This window comes from Callospermophilus lateralis, chromosome 10, assembly GCF_048772815.1.
Source record: "Callospermophilus lateralis isolate mCalLat2 chromosome 10, mCalLat2.hap1, whole genome shotgun sequence".
Taxonomy (NCBI): domain Eukaryota; kingdom Metazoa; phylum Chordata; class Mammalia; order Rodentia; family Sciuridae; genus Callospermophilus; species Callospermophilus lateralis.
This window is the reverse complement of record NC_135314.1, coordinates 53,144,265-53,159,780: the sequence shown is the minus strand read 5'-3', so window position 1 is coordinate 53,159,780 and position 15,516 is coordinate 53,144,265. Positions and strand designations below refer to the sequence as shown.

Sequence of the window (15,516 nt, the reverse complement as noted above, 5' to 3'; positions counted from 1 at the left end):
TCCTCGCCCTGGCATGCTACTTCACCTGCAGCATGCGGAGTTGCCACGTCCGAACACAAAAACTGCAGTGACTCTTCTTGCGTCACCTTAACAATAAAAGTGAATGCTAACGTTACCTTATCTCCACCACCTCTCAATCAGCACTCTCAAAGTATTTGGCACGGTATTACCTTAATAACACCTCTTCTTCCCTTGGGAGGGTAAGTATCTCTGCTTATTTAACTGCGTTTTTCTCTCATTTACGCTGGGAATTGGTAGGATTCGGGTTTGTTGTTGTTGTTGTTGTTTTCTAATTATTCCTATAGGAAAACTTATTAACGTTTGATGAATTCCTGCTTAATAACTTTCCCCCTGTTTACAAAATGTGTTATCCCCCTTTTTTCCTACCTCATTTCTTCTTCTCCCTCATATGTGCTCATATGGAAGCATTTGGGTTATTTTGTCCTTATAATTTGCATCTAAGGGGGGGGGGGGGAAGGCAGCTATTCTGTCCACCAAGAAATCTCGGTAATCTTTCCAATTCCTAAAATTTCGTTAGCATAGAACAAGGCAGAACTTTGTGATGACCTAAAGTATCTCAAAACCATAGTAGCCTATGCTTAATTTAGTAATGTCACAATGTCATGTGGTTTTCAACTTCAGTAGCAATGACACAATTGGCTATTTTTTGCTTGGGGATTCCATGTCTTTAAATATTTCTTATTTTGCACATTGTTTTTGTTAATAACTTATTTCTCAATGTTTATTAACAATAACAACAACAACAAAATATCTGTGTCCTATCTTCCCTTTACATGTCTGAATTCAAAGCAGAAGGTTGCAGGTGATAATTTTTTTGATAATTAGGGTTACCTTAATCATAAAACTACATGTGAATGTTCTTTGTAACCGTAGCATGAATAAACCAAGAGCCATTCCAGGAAGGTACATATCTTAACTGTAAGCAAAGAAACATGATATGTGTGTGTGTATGTGTGTGTGTGTGTGTGTGTGTGTGTGTATGTGTAAAAGCCTGGATAGTATTGAAGAAATGTATGGTTTTTATTAAGCTTTTGGAAATTTATAAGTAATTCTTTATTCTCACAGGTCAAGTTGGCTTCCTTACCCCTTCCAAAAATATAACTATACAGGAAGAGTGAATCAGCCTAGGATACACCTGTGGAGGAGTACAAGCAATTTTAATGGTGAAGGAAGGTTTTAACTAAGAAAGACCCAAGAAAGGATGTAGATGTATCTCAGTGGTAGAGCACCTGCTTAACATATGTGAGGCCCCCAGGTTCGAAACCTAGTTCTGCAATAAAATAAAATAATAATAATAATAATAAAATTCAGCTTGTCAAGGAAAATAGCATGGATTCTCTTGGCACAAGGTTTTTTGTTTGTTTGTTTTTTGCATAAGGGTCTTGATTTACTACTCTGTCTTATAACCTCCACCTTTCCCTGCTAATAACTAGGGAAAGTGGTTTGTAGAAGTAAAAGTCAGTGGAACACCTAGGTCTTTTTGCATGATAACTTTTCCACTCATTTCTGTCATTAATCATGTGATCTTGGGAGCATTTCTGGACCTTATACTCATCTTCAAAATAAGAAAGTAGTAGTACTAATTATATAAGTTATACTAAGTTACTTCTAGGATTTCTTACAGTTCTAAAATCCCCTTCTCACAAGACATGTTTTACCACATTAGCCCTCTCAATATAAATAACTTCTACGAGCTCTGTTCATTTGTAGGAGTAAACTACCTAAAGTTAAATTCCTAATTTTATCTAAGAAAATTAATGTACTTAGCATTTGGAAGCATTTTGTATTTAGGTATTTATAGGACAGATTACGAAACCCCAAATACATAAAATCCTCCCTACCACTAATATAATATAGATTTCCTTTTATTTTAGTCTTCTGTTCAAAACTTGAGCCCTAACCCAAATCTTAACTCAAAAAAAGACATGCTTCAATATTTTCATTAAGCAATTTTTGGCTGTTTCCCCCGGGGCTGAGGGTCTCAGAGTCTCAGAGCAACCTCCCCAGATTCCAAAGGGAAAAGCAAGAGAACAAGAGTGATGCATTGTGTGTAATAGTAGGTCTGGTTACACACAAAACAAAACAAAATAGCAACCTCTAAAACAACACAGCAAAATGAAGAAGGAGATAAGCCAAGAAATCAGAACTGGGCCTTGTACAAGAAGTCTATCAGCCAGCTAGAAGGGCTGGGGTTAAAGGGTCAACTCTGCAATTTTCTGAGGCATGAGAGTCAGCTATTCATTTAATCATATACTTATTGAGCACCAGGTATTGTAATATGCCCCAAGAATAGAATGGATGCAAGATGGATGTAGTCCCTATCTTCTCACAGCTTGCAGAGCAAAAAGAATTTTCTGAGCACCTACTATGAATAAAGCACTATGCTGGACACAAGCATATAGCTGTTCAATAACTTTAGCTAAATCAAAACAAACAATTCCAGCAGTCACCCTTTTTAGAGGCTTCATAGTATAGATAAGACAACATCTAGGATAGCAGGGAAAAATACAGGACCCATTAAATCTGGATTTCAGACATAAACAATGAACAACCGGTTAGTGTATGTCCCAGGTTTTAGATAAACCACATTTTTTTCACTAGACTGTTTTGTGAATATTTAGGATATATTTATACTAAATAATTATTCATTTATCTGAGATTCAAGTTTAACTGTGAGTCATTTTTATTTGCTATATCTGGCAACCTTAACAACATACCATACTTTCCTATTAACATTTTCTGACTCTCTTTTTATAAGCACAACTTATATCCTTCCTCCTTTAGATTTCTTTTTCTTTTTCCAGGGCTTCATACTTGCTAGGCAAGTACTCTACCACTGAGCTTCATTTTCAGCCCCTTAACCTTTTAAAGCTAGTTTGATATGCCTTTTAAATTTTCTTTTTATCAGTTTTATTGAGATGTTGATAGACAAAAAAAAGACATACCTAAGTTTTCAATATATATAGTATGCAGTGCATATACCTATAAAAACACCACAATAATCAGAATAATAAATATATCCATCATTCCCAAAACTTTACTTGTGTTACTTTGTAATCCTTCCCCTTACCTACTGCCTGGGCCACCACCGATCTCTTTTCTGTCACTATAGGTTAATTTGCACTTTTTAGAATTTTAGAAGAATGGAATCATATAGAATGTACTTTCTAAAAACTGGATTATTTCACCTAGCATAATTGTTTCTAATTTGTATGTTTTAAAATTTCTTTTTCTTACTTTATTGCACTAACTAGAGATCTGATATTAACCATGTTTAATCATGGTCAAGTTAAAATGAATGTTTTTGCCTGGTTTCCAACTTCAGAGGGAAAGCATTCATTCACCCTTAAATATGATTGAATTTTTTTTTTTAAGATATCCTTTGTTAGGTTAAAGAAGTTCCCTTCTAGCTGGGCATAGTGGCCCATATCTCTTATCCCAGCAGCTCAGGAAGCTGAGGCAGGATTGAGAGTTCAAAGCTAGCCTCAGCAAAGTGAGGTGCTAAACTCAGTGTAACCCTGTTTGTAAATAAAATATAAAATAGGGCTGGGGATGTAGCTCAGGGTTCAAGTGCCCCTGAGTTTAATCTCCAGTACCAAAAAAAAAAAAAATTCCTTTGTGTTGCTGGTTTGCTGAGAGTTTTCATAAATGAATATTGAATTTAATACTTTGTTGAACCTATTACAAAAATGAAATGGTTTTTCTTTTTAAATTTACTAATATAGTGAATTACATCGATTTTCAAATGTTACATTTCTGAGATAAATCTTCTTGGTCATGGTGTATTATCATTTTTATATATTATTACATTTAATTTGTTAGTGTTTTGACCAGGAGTTTTGTCTTTTCAGTATGTAACTTCTTTTTCTTGTAATGTCTTTCTTATCATTTCTAGCTCAGTCCATAGAGTGCTTGCCTCACATGCACAAGGCCCCAGGTTCAAACCTCAGCACCACACACAGGAATTAATTATTTTGCTTTTTATAAGAGGATTTTCTAGAATTCATTTGTTAATGTAATGTGTATTATACTGGTATAAGGGAATGGTAAAATTTGTATTTTATATGTGAAATAACAAAACACTAGTTAGTATACTAACCAGTAAGATACTTATATATAAATACAGTTTTTCTTCTCTTATATGCTCAATTCTTCCCATTCTCTTGCCTTTGTCAGTGCTTTTGCTGATAGGTTTTTTTTTTTTTTTTAATTAATATTTATTTTTTAGTTTTCGGCGGACACAACATCTTTGTTTGTATGTAGTGCTGAGGATCGAACCCGGGCCGCATGCATGCCAGGCGAGCGCGCTACGGCTTGAGCCACATCCCCAGCCCCTGCTGATAGGTTTTTTGATTGTTTTGTTTTTCTACCTTGTTATAGCTTTTTGTTCCTCTCCTGTTTTGCTTATTTCTTTTGTTCTAACCTTTTGCTGTTCTAGGCTTTTGCTTTTTTATCTCATTTGTTTATTCATTCATTCAGCAAACAGTTTGAGTTCCTACTATGTGCAAGATAGTGCTAAATGCTGGGAATACAGTTAACCATGACAGCCAGGGTTTCAGGCAAAGCTGCTGCCTTTAAAAAATCTCAGGAATTATTGAGGAGCCTGCCCACTCCAGGACTAGAACTGATCCCCACATCCCTGACTATCAGTTTTTCTGTAACTTTGGGAAGCTGCTTTGGGTAGACAGGAGAACTTGAAGGGGAATTCTTCCTGGACTGAGAGGATAGGAAGCTCTGTTCTATTAGGTCTTGCCTTCTCTGGGCAGGATAGGGGTCTTGACCACCAGGGGTTCTAGGTCCATTCATTAAGTGGCCAACTGTAGAATTTTCTAAAACTAAACAAATTTTCGGCAGGAGGATCACAAGTTCAAAGCCAGTCTCAGCAATTTAATGAGACTAAGCAATTCCGTGAGACCCTGTCTGTAATAAAATACAAAATAGGGCTAGGGATGTGGCTCAGTGGTCGAGTGCCCCTGAATTCAATCCCTGTACCCACCCCCCACCCCACCCCCCCCCGCTGAAAAAAAAAAAACTAAACAAATTTTCATAAATCACACAGTTTCCCCCTATTTCTATAAAATTTATTTGTTTAAAAGGTATCCTTGGGGCTGGGAATATAGCTCAGTGGATAGAGTGCTTGCATCACATGCACAAGGCCCCAGCTTCAGACCTCAGCAACACACACACACACACACACACACACACACACACAAGATATCCTCAATTCATACTGGATTGATTAGTAGTCTAGGAAGGCTCAGTGGAACCAAAATTCTAGGGTCATGGGGCCTTTAGGCATTCCTGTTTTTCCTTATGCTTCTTCTCTTTGCTCTTCAGGTTCCCTGCCCAATCTGGTCTCTGAACTGACTCTGTTCTCTTTCCTAGAGGATCTCTCCTCTGGGTCCACAATCTAGCTAAAGCTGTAAGAAGTTGGAACAAGAACTGCCGCAGTCTCTGGCTGGGCACAAATCACGAGTCTCCACACAGCTTGTAGATTCAAACAGCAATTCTTTATTCCCGAACTCACACCGGCCGTCTACAAACACACTCTGGGGGAATCCACGTTCTCTGCCCAAATCCACTCTCTGCTTAAATCCACTTCTCCACCGGGCTTCTGTCTCCCAAAATATACTGTCTTAATCCCTAAGAACTCAAGAGGAACTCAGCAGCAGGATACCCCTATTCTAAAGGGGGAACACCCTAATCTCCTATTATGCTAAACCGCCCTATTCTAAAGGGGGAACACCCTAAACACGGATCCGCCCTGGTCCTTGAGCAAGGTCACCTTACATGCAATGTCCTGCAAAATGTCCTATTTCCACGAGTCCTTCCACTAAAGAAACATGGGGGTACGCTGGCAAGGAAATTGTCATACCTACTTGGCTGATGGCTCCCAGCAAAGAACAAATTGAACGTTCCTCAGCTGTTAAGGTTTTGCTCAGTACATAATAAGTTTTTATTCATTTTCATTTTAAAATTAAAAATTCCAAATTTGTATGCATTGTCCAAGGCTGGCAATAAACTTTCCTGTATAAGTGCATAAACAAATCAATACTAAATGCTTAGATGGGGTGTAAATTTTATGTAAAGACAAAATAAAAACCAGGTAATTAAAACTTGGCAAAATTCTTTTTTTCGCTTTCATTTTATTTTATTATTTTTTGCAGCACTGAGGATGAAACCCAAGGCCTTGCTCAGACTAGGCAATTGCTCTACCACTGAGTTACATCCTCAGCCCTCAAAAGTTATTGAAATCATACAGTGTATATGACTAAAAGAAAAAGAATTTTGGTAAATCAGTACACTTGGTAAATTAAGTGAATTGGTTTTTAGCAAAATTGGCTAAGAAGACTAATAAAAATTATGAACTACAGGGAAAACAAAGTAATTTTAAAATACTTTCAAACTTTAATCACCATAAGCTAAGAAATTTCCATGTGAAACACTAACATTTTGATTATATTGATCAGGATACAATCATAAGAAAATAAAACCAGGGGCTGGGGTTGTGGCTTAATGGTAGAGCACTTGCCTAGCACATTGGAGGCCCTGAGTTCAATCCTTAGCACCAAATAAAAATAAATAAATAAATAAAGGTATTGTGTCCAACTACAACTAAAAAAATTTTAAAAATTAAAACCATACAAAGTTTCTTGCTTATTTTTTAAACATTTGAATCTACAGAAAAGTTGCAAAAATAATATGATGAATACTCATTGACTCTTCACTTAGATTTACAAATTATGAAAGCTTTGCCATATTTGCTTTGTCTACATATAGGTAGGTAGATAGACATGATTATTGTTACAGTTTACTTGGGAGGAGGTTACAGAAATCATAATTCTTTAAAATATATCTCTAAGGATGTTCTTTAATATAAACATGCTCAAATTATCAAGTTCAGGAAATTTAACATTAATGTAATACTATTATACGATATATAGTCCATAACCAAGTTTTGCCAATACTGAAAAAACCTTTATACTGTTGAGAGCCACAGCCTAGTCAGGATGGCACCTGGCATTTTGCCAGAAGGAATGGTTGAGAGGTGCCGCCAGTGATCCATTAAAATGATGATAATTAAGTTAAACTGTGTATAATTGCTGTGACTGGATGATGCTGGATTGAAACAGGCTGTGTATTCAGTTGTATATAGACCCCTGCTGTCCGGCAATAGGGATGCTCCTGCTGCCTCAGGGCGCCCGCTACTTTTGAGTTGCGAAGTTCCCATTGAGTTCTCGCAGAGTTCCCGTTGAGGGCTGGGAGAGTTGCCAGGGAATGCGAGTGGAGTGCCCTTCCGGTAGAGTTCGGGCAATAAAGTAGTTCCTATTTGAACCTACAAGTGCCTCGTGGCGGCTCGGTTATTTTGTGCCCAGCCAGACTGCGGCATTATACAATTATTATTCCAGTCTAGAATTTAATCCAGGTTCACGTGGTACATTTCTTTGACCTGCCTCTCCTTTAATCTGAAAAAGTTTTAACATCTTTTATTAGTCCTTTTTGATATTTATTTATTTTAACCATGCTGGGGATTGAACAGGGCCTTACCCATGACAAGCAAGTGCTCTACCACTGAACTATATCTCCAGTCCTCTTTTAAAACAAAAATTATTTTGAGACAGCGTCTTCTTAAGAGTCCTAGGCTGGCCTGGGACTTACCATCCTCCTGCCTCAGCCTCTAGAGTAGCTGGGATTATAGGCCTGCATCATTCCACCCAGCTGATATTTACATTAAAAAATGTTTTAAAATATTTATTTAGTAGTTGGACACAATACCTTTGTTTTATTTATTTTTATGTAGTACTGAGGATCAAACCCAAGGCCTTGCATGTACTAGGTGAGCACGCTACCTCTGAGCCACAACCCCAGCCCTGTGTGTGTGTGTGTATACCTTTATTTTATTTGTTTTTATTTTTATGTGGTGCCAGGGAATGCTAGGCAAGCGCTCTACCACTGAGCTACAACCCTGGCCCCCCCACATTTTTTTTTAATATTTATTTTTTAGTTGTAGTGGACACTGTAAGGTCCTTGCTTAGCATCTGCACAGCCATCTTAAGTGAGAGCCACCATTTTAAAAAAAATTTTGCTTTCCCACCCTACTGTGTTTCTGAGAAAGGCTCACCACTCCCTCATATCAACCCAACCCTTAACCTGCTTTAGGACCTGCTCAGCTTTAATCCCTGAGCCTGCCCCATAAAAGTCCCAAACCCTAAGCCTGTTTTACTTCTCTTGTCTATGGAGAGATATGCCTTTATTTGTCAGTTCTGACAAATAAACTCTCTGCCTGGTCTCCAACTTCCATTTCTCTCTCGCCTGTCTCCTGGTTCCTTGCTTTCCTTTCAGTTATTTATTTTATTTATTTATTTTTATGTGGTCTGAGGATTGAACCCAGGGCCTTGCACGTGCTGTGCTAGGTGAGCACTCTACCACCCAGCCACAACCTCAGCCCCAATATTTACATTTTTGAGGCTTGTGTTATCAAGCACCACATGTTGCATGGATTATCACTCCATTTGAGTTTGTCTTCTTATTACTTTGAGGTTATTCATTTTTGTCAGGAATACTATGCAAATCACATGCACTTTTCAGTGTCTAACATAAGAAGACACATGATGTATTTTGTCTTATTGGTGATCTTAATTTAGATCGTTTGGTTAAGATGATGCCTGGTAGGTTTCTCTGTTGTAAAGGTATTTTCCCCCATTTGTAATGAAGTCATCTGTGGGGAGATATTTTGAGATTATGTAAATATAGTGTTCAGAACAAATTTGTGTGTGTGTGTGTGTGTGTGTGTGTGTGTGTGTTTTACTGGAGATTAAATCCAGGGCCTTATGTGTGCTACAAAAGCACTTTTCTACTGAGATATATCCCATGATAGTTGACTCTTGATTGAATCATAATAATTATAACTATGATGGTTACAAAATAGTGATTTTTCTATCAATTCTTTTATATTTGTTAGTTGACATTCTATTGTGAAGGTTTCCCTCACCCCCTTCTTACTTCCTATTTTTTATTTTTATATACATATGTGTGTGTGTGTGTATAGTCTCAAGGTTTTTTTTGACTTGGCAAGTGGAAGACATTGATTTAAAATTTGAATACTACAAAAAATGTTGCTAAAATAATTTTAGTGAATATATTAAAAGAGAACATTCTCATGACTATATTACTAGTTGTTTAATATATTGTTTATATATTCAAGAATACTAAAATAAATCACTAAAATAATTTTAGTGAATATATTAAAAGAGAACATTCTCATGACTATATTGCTAGTTATTTAATATATTGTTTATATATTTAAGAATACTAATCCTTAAGAACAAATTTTGGCAAATAGGTAAAAATACATTATTTGAGTGAGGGTTGTGGATCAGTGGTAAAGGGCTTGCTTAGCATGTATGAGGCCCTCGGTTTGATTCTCAGCACTACATATAAATAAATAAAATAAAGGACCATTGACAACAACAACAACAAAAATAATTTAAAAATCCATTATTTGATTAACCAATTCTTGAGTGAAATTGGCTTTCTTTTTTTGTGGGGGATGGGGAACCAGGGATTGAACTCAGGGGCATTCAACCACTGAGCCACATTTCCAGCCCTATTTTTAATTTTATTTAGAGACAGGGTCTCACTGAGTTGCTTAGTGCCTTGCCATTGCTGAAGCTGGCTTTGAACTTACAATCCTCCTGTCTCAGCCTCCCCAGCTGCTGGGATTATAGATATGTGCCAACGGGCCCAGCTAAAATTGGCCTTCTGCCAGTGGTTCTGTAAGACCTACTGTTTGTATAAAAATAGCATTCTGATAAACTTGGAAACAAACAGATTGATCAGGATCAGATAAACTTCTTCAAGTTTTGTGACTTTTAAAAATACAAATTCAGGGATGGAGGTATAGTTCAATAGTAGAATGTTTGCTTAGCATGTGAGAGGATCTATGCTCTATCTCTAGTCCAGCAAGAAAACAAAAATTTTTTAATTAAAAATCATTAAGTAGCTTAAGACTGGCTGCACTGCAGCGTCCTGCCCCGAGGTGGCCTTCGAGTGGGATGGAGGCGACTTTGAAGCAGCACTTAGAGGATACAATGAAGAATCCGTCCATTGTTGGAGTCCTGTGCACAGATTCACAAGGACTTAATCTGGGCTGTAGTGGGACCCTGTCGGATGAACATGCTGGGGTTATATCTGTTCTAGCCCAACAAGCAGCTAAGCTAACCTCTGACCCCACTGATATTCCTGTGGTGTGCCTAGAATCAGATAATGGGAACATTATGATCCAAAAACATGATAGCATCACCGTGGCAGTGCACAAAACGGCCTCTTGATCTCTCTCATCAGTTCTCCAGCAGACTGTCATAGGGACTCAATCCTACTATGTTAATTATCTTACAAAACTAGTTAAGTTTGGACTGGGGATGTGGCTTAAGCGGTAATGTGCTCGCCTCAGCACCACATAAAAATAAAATAAAGATGTTGTGTCCACCAAAAACTAAAAAATGAATATTAAAAAAAATTCTCTCTCTCTCTCTCCTCTTTTTTTTTTAAATAGTTAAGTTGCAGTGATTAAGCCATTCATTGAATATGCATTGAATACTTTCACTTTGTATATAAAATTTCGTTAGGTTAAATAAATCTGCTTGGAGGAAAGCTTAAAAAATCATTAAGTAATTGCTAAGTAAGGCCATTGCCTTTGTGTGACACTATTGAACCATGATGCTAGATATTTTTGTATATTTGGCAATTTTTTTGTATTTGCATCTCAGATGCACAAAATTGGGTTAATCATAATTCTTGGTTCATGATATACTCATCTGTTTCCAAGCATGGTATTTTCATTTAGTTAATTAATTAGTTATTTTAAATACTATAATTAGTCATAATTTAATAACTAGTTATTTTTAAAACTATGCACCTACTAACCCATGATTCAAACAAGAACTAGAACAACAATTTCACTCTTCATATGCACTTAAGAGAAACTCTTCCTTGTATACAAGGGAAGACCTATATGACTGTTCATTGAAGGAGTTTACAAGAGCAAAACTCTAAAAATTCAAATGTCTATCAATGGGAGAGAGAATGAATAAACTGTGATAAAATGGACTAATGTATGAACTAACTGTTCATACAATGGACTAATATGCATCAGTCAAAATCAATGAACTGTAGTGACACATAACAACATGAATGAATTTTATCAGTATTAAGTAAAAAAAGTGAGACCCCCATAGAATATTTCTCAATCCTTTTTATAATGTTGCAACATAAAAAAATCTAAATAACACTCTTTAGGAATATAGATAGATGCAAAGAGACTAGATAATAAGGGAAGCAATGGAATAACACACAAGGAATTTAGGATTATGATGATGGATGAAGGAGAAGTACAGGGTATGGTTACACAGCTAGTGTAGATTAACTGTAGTTTTAGGATTTCCTGTTAGAGCTGATTGTAAGCATGTGTTGAGATCACATTGCATTATTTTGGGATTATACTATATGTCAAAAAGTGAATTTCATACATTTGTAGAAACAGAAAGTAGTAAAATCCCAGTGACTAATGTTGTTCCTTTCTTAAAAAGCACAAATTCTTTAGTAGGAAAATATGACAAAGTTTGAACAAAGAGAATTTTTATATAAATGAAATCGTAATTATCATTAAAAGCTTCTCTCATTTCACTTTTAATACACACAAACACACACATACACACACACACACACACACACACACACACACAATTTTCCCAAGTCTGAAAATTTCTAAAAGTCATGTTAGTAGTCATTAGTTTTTCATGAAATTATCCTTGATCCCTTCCTATCCTTCCCTTGTCATATCCAGTGCTCATAGATCAACACTGATTATATCATCCTATTACTGTAATCTGCACCTCCTTGTTTCCACAGCTACTGCTTTAGGCCTGGGCTTACAAACTAACAACCCAAGGGCTGAGGGCCACCTGTAGCCTACAGAGAATTTTTTTTAAAATATTTTTTTAGTTGTTGATAGACGTTTATTTTATTCATTTATTTATATGTGGTGCTGAGAATTGAACCCAGCGCCTCACACAGTCAGGCAAGCAGTCTACTACTGAGCCACAATCCCAGCCCCAGAAAATATAAATATATATATATATATATATATATATATATATATATATATATATATATATATATTAGTTGTAGATGGACACAATACCTTTATTTTATTTATTTTTATGTGGTGCTTCACATGTGCTAAGCAAGTGCTCTACCACTCAGCCACAGCCCTGGCCCTACAGACAAATTTTGTATGATCTGTGTAATGTCGAAATTTAAATTTTTTGCTCCCCCCCAAAAATTACTGACAACATTTAAAGATTTGGATATTGTACCTAAGATTTCAGTAGCTTTTTTTGTATTTTTGCAGAGCCTTATATATGCTATGTAAGCACACTGTCACTGAGCTACACCGCAGCTTAGATTCCAACTTCTTTTGACAAATAAGAATATGCGGCAACCCTAGGCTCATATGCCAATTTGACAATATTCAATTACAGCAAAGGTGAGACTTCCCTTCTCGTTGAGGTCTGAGCTTTCCAGTTCAGAAATCCCGCCATATCCTGTTGTTTCTTGGAACTGGTTCACTTTACTCTTTGGCATTACCTGCTTGGTTCCTGTAAGGATTTCAAGTCTTCGCTGTCTTGTCTTCTACTCTTATCTCTTACGTAGTACATACCCCGTCCTGTCTCCACATTTTTAAAGTTAGTTTCCTAAGATTTGATCAAATCACGTGATTTGTATATCCTTGATATTCTAATTATTTCAGTATTAAAATACAAGTTCCTTAAAATGGCTTTTCATGATCTGGGCTGCCTTCTCCCGAATGCTACATCATTGTTTCCCATCCTTTCCCAACTTTGATTACTACTCAAAACCAGCGGTTCCCAAACCAGCATATTTCCTTTTGTCTGCCAGTTCTGTCCTCTCCATCTTCGCTTTCCCTTTTCTCCTGCTTAACTCCTGCTCATCCTCAAAAACTGCGCTGACAACAGTCTTCCAGGGAACCATTCCCCGAAACCTTTCCCTCTTCTTTAATTTTGTAATCCCAAAGCGACTTATGTCCTTCAGAGTGTGTGAACCCTTTATTTAAATGCTTGAGGTCAGCCAACACTACAGGTGTTAAACGGGGGGGGGGGGGGGGGGGGCTGAAGTAGAGTTAATCGAACTTGGATTAGACCGGCGTCATTTCCTAGTTTTTCTGAGTCTAGTTCCCACGGTAAGAGGACATAAATGCGTAAGCGTCCGCATCTTAACGACTTCCTGAAACCAGGCGTCTATCGGTGATCTAGGTCCCAGTTCCTACCAGATCGCAAACACCGCACACCCGGTACTGAGGTCTGCAGTTCGTCGCCAGCCCAGCCTCGGATTGGGTAGAGCGGTGCATGCTGGAAGCGACTGGATCGTCGAAGGGCTTATTGGGAGTTGTAGTTCTTGGAGCCGGAAGTGGGGGTGGCAAGGATATAAACCGCAGCTGAGACAGCAGTCACTGACGCTGCCGCCGCCCCAGGGTTGTGCATCACTCTCAGCCCACCAGTCTTGGGTGTCTCCTCTGCCCTTTCGGGGCTCCGGGCGCCCTGACGAGCAAAGCGGCCGGGCCGCCTCTCCCCAGCTAGGTGGCGGCTTCTTAGCCCCGGATGCGGCTGTAGGGCACGGGAATGGATCTTGGCGGCTGTGAGAAGCTCCTGCCCGAGGAGAGCAGGTGGGCTAGGAGGGAGCTGGGGAGTCGGGGACTGTAGGTGGGTTTGAAAACCGGGAGGTTTGGGAGGTCTCGACAGCACCGTGAGAGGTGTCAGGCGCACAAACCTGCGGGTGCCTGCCCCGGGGTACACGTCGGGGAAGAATTTCTGAGAGGAGGGACTGGAAGGGCGTGGAGAGGACGGGGAAGGTGGGTCAGATTCGTTGAGGGCTGGGGAGCAGAAAAAGTTGACCCCCAGATTCAAGACTGCTAGAGAGGAGGTGGGTATTGAGAGTCTGGGAGATAAGGTCTGAGGTGCTGTAGTGAAATTTTATAGGCCCGAGTCTATAGATAGGAGAGGAGACCAGACTGGTACCTGGGCTGAAACTTGCGGTGACAGCAGGCTGGACCAATATAAGAGGGTGAGGTAAGATGAGTTTGGGGAAGAAGGCGAGGAAGGCCCGTGGATGAAAAGTGAGTGTGTGTAATGGCAGTGGCATGGGGATAATGACTCGCTGATGAGACTAGAAATTGTGTGCATGCCCTTTGTCAGTGCTGGATCACTTGTCAGAGTGAAAGGGCCTTTCTGTCATTTCCTTTTCGTCTTCAAACCTTTCACTTCTTCCGCACGATGCAAACTAAGCAAGTGCATATTTATATGGAACAATTTATTGTCGGAGAGTCTGTGTCTTCTGGAAATTAGGGAATTTCAGTATTTTGAGTTTTTCCTGAGTGCCGGGAATTGAAGCCAGGATCTCATACATGCTACCACTAAACTATACCGCAAGTCCTGGGATTTAATATTTAAAAACTACTTTGCCCAAATGATCAACTGGACTCTGTAGAGGTGTTTCTCCTATTTGGGTTTGCTTCATTATAACTGGTTGTGCTTATGGCGGGGTGTAGTTCACAGGGGTACTTACCTAGTATGAGGAAAGTCCCAGGTTCCATCACCATCACTGCAGTAACAACAACAACAAAACTGGTCTTAACCTCTTAAAGAGGCTGGAATGGTGACAGGACTACAGCAGGAATGTGGCTTAAGTGAGTCTTGCTTGACATTTAGAAGCAATTTCAGACAAGTCTAGGAGTAGCTGAAGTCCAAAGTTTAGAAGCAGATTTACCTCTGAGAAAATATCCTCAGGGGAGAACTGAAATGTGCCTGAGTGAAGATTTTGCTGTTTTAAAGGTGACTCCACTTTTTGTGCACAGGTACCCTGTGGCTGGCTGAACAAAGTCTGGACTGACAGAACTTTGGGGGTTTTGCCGGAGATCTATGAATGATGTGCACTAAGTAAAACTGAACACTTTACTTCCCTTTTCTATTTTTCAGTTTCTACTTATTTATGTTTGGCTGTTTATTCTTCCTCCAGATGTCTGTGAAACCTAAACAAGTTTTAGAGTAATTTTGATTTTCCTTTACTAGTTCATAAGGGGCAGACTGAGTCAAAATTTAAATTCAGTTTCCCTCCCCTTTTAGCTGGAGGTGCATTAGTTGTTTATTTATCAAACAATTATTTACTATATGCTAGGCACTGTTTTAAAAGCTTTACATATATTAATTTTTTTTTATCCTCTTAACAACTGTATGAGGTAGGTACTTTAGTTACTATCATTTCACAGATGAGGAAGCTGAGACATGGACAGGATAAGTAGTCATACAGTGAATCTCTCTTGGGCCTGGGGTTTAAACCCAGGTAGTCTGGCTCCAGAATTTGCATTTTTAATATCTTTACTATGCTGCCTATCAGTAATGAAATATATAGATAGGTACC

At 38.3% G+C, this 15,516-nt stretch overlaps 2 protein-coding genes across 3 annotated transcripts in view; both read left to right on the top strand.

Annotated features, from left to right (window-relative positions):
* Positions 1 to 49: 49 nt before the first annotated feature.
* Positions 50 to 15,516, top strand: part of Rubcn (rubicon autophagy regulator) — a 63,120-nt gene continuing 47,653 nt past the window's right edge. The window contains exon 1 of one of the 2 annotated variants that reach the window (XM_076868226.2): positions 50 to 200. Coding sequence is in view for 1 of the 2 variants with exons in the window: in XM_076868225.2 (XP_076724340.2) it covers positions 13,722 to 13,765 (44 nt within the window). In the remaining variant the exon portion in view is untranslated. Of the gene's footprint in view, positions 201 to 13,525; positions 13,766 to 15,516 lie in introns of those variants that run through there. The other variant, XM_076868225.2, reaches the window with a different exon arrangement.
* Positions 10,066 to 10,381, top strand: LOC143408648 (ragulator complex protein LAMTOR5). Its single transcript, XM_076868539.2, has one exon. It carries the CDS (start codon positions 10,077 to 10,079, stop codon positions 10,350 to 10,352), a length of 276 nt encoding a protein of 91 aa, XP_076724654.1. The 5' UTR covers positions 10,066 to 10,076; the 3' UTR covers positions 10,353 to 10,381.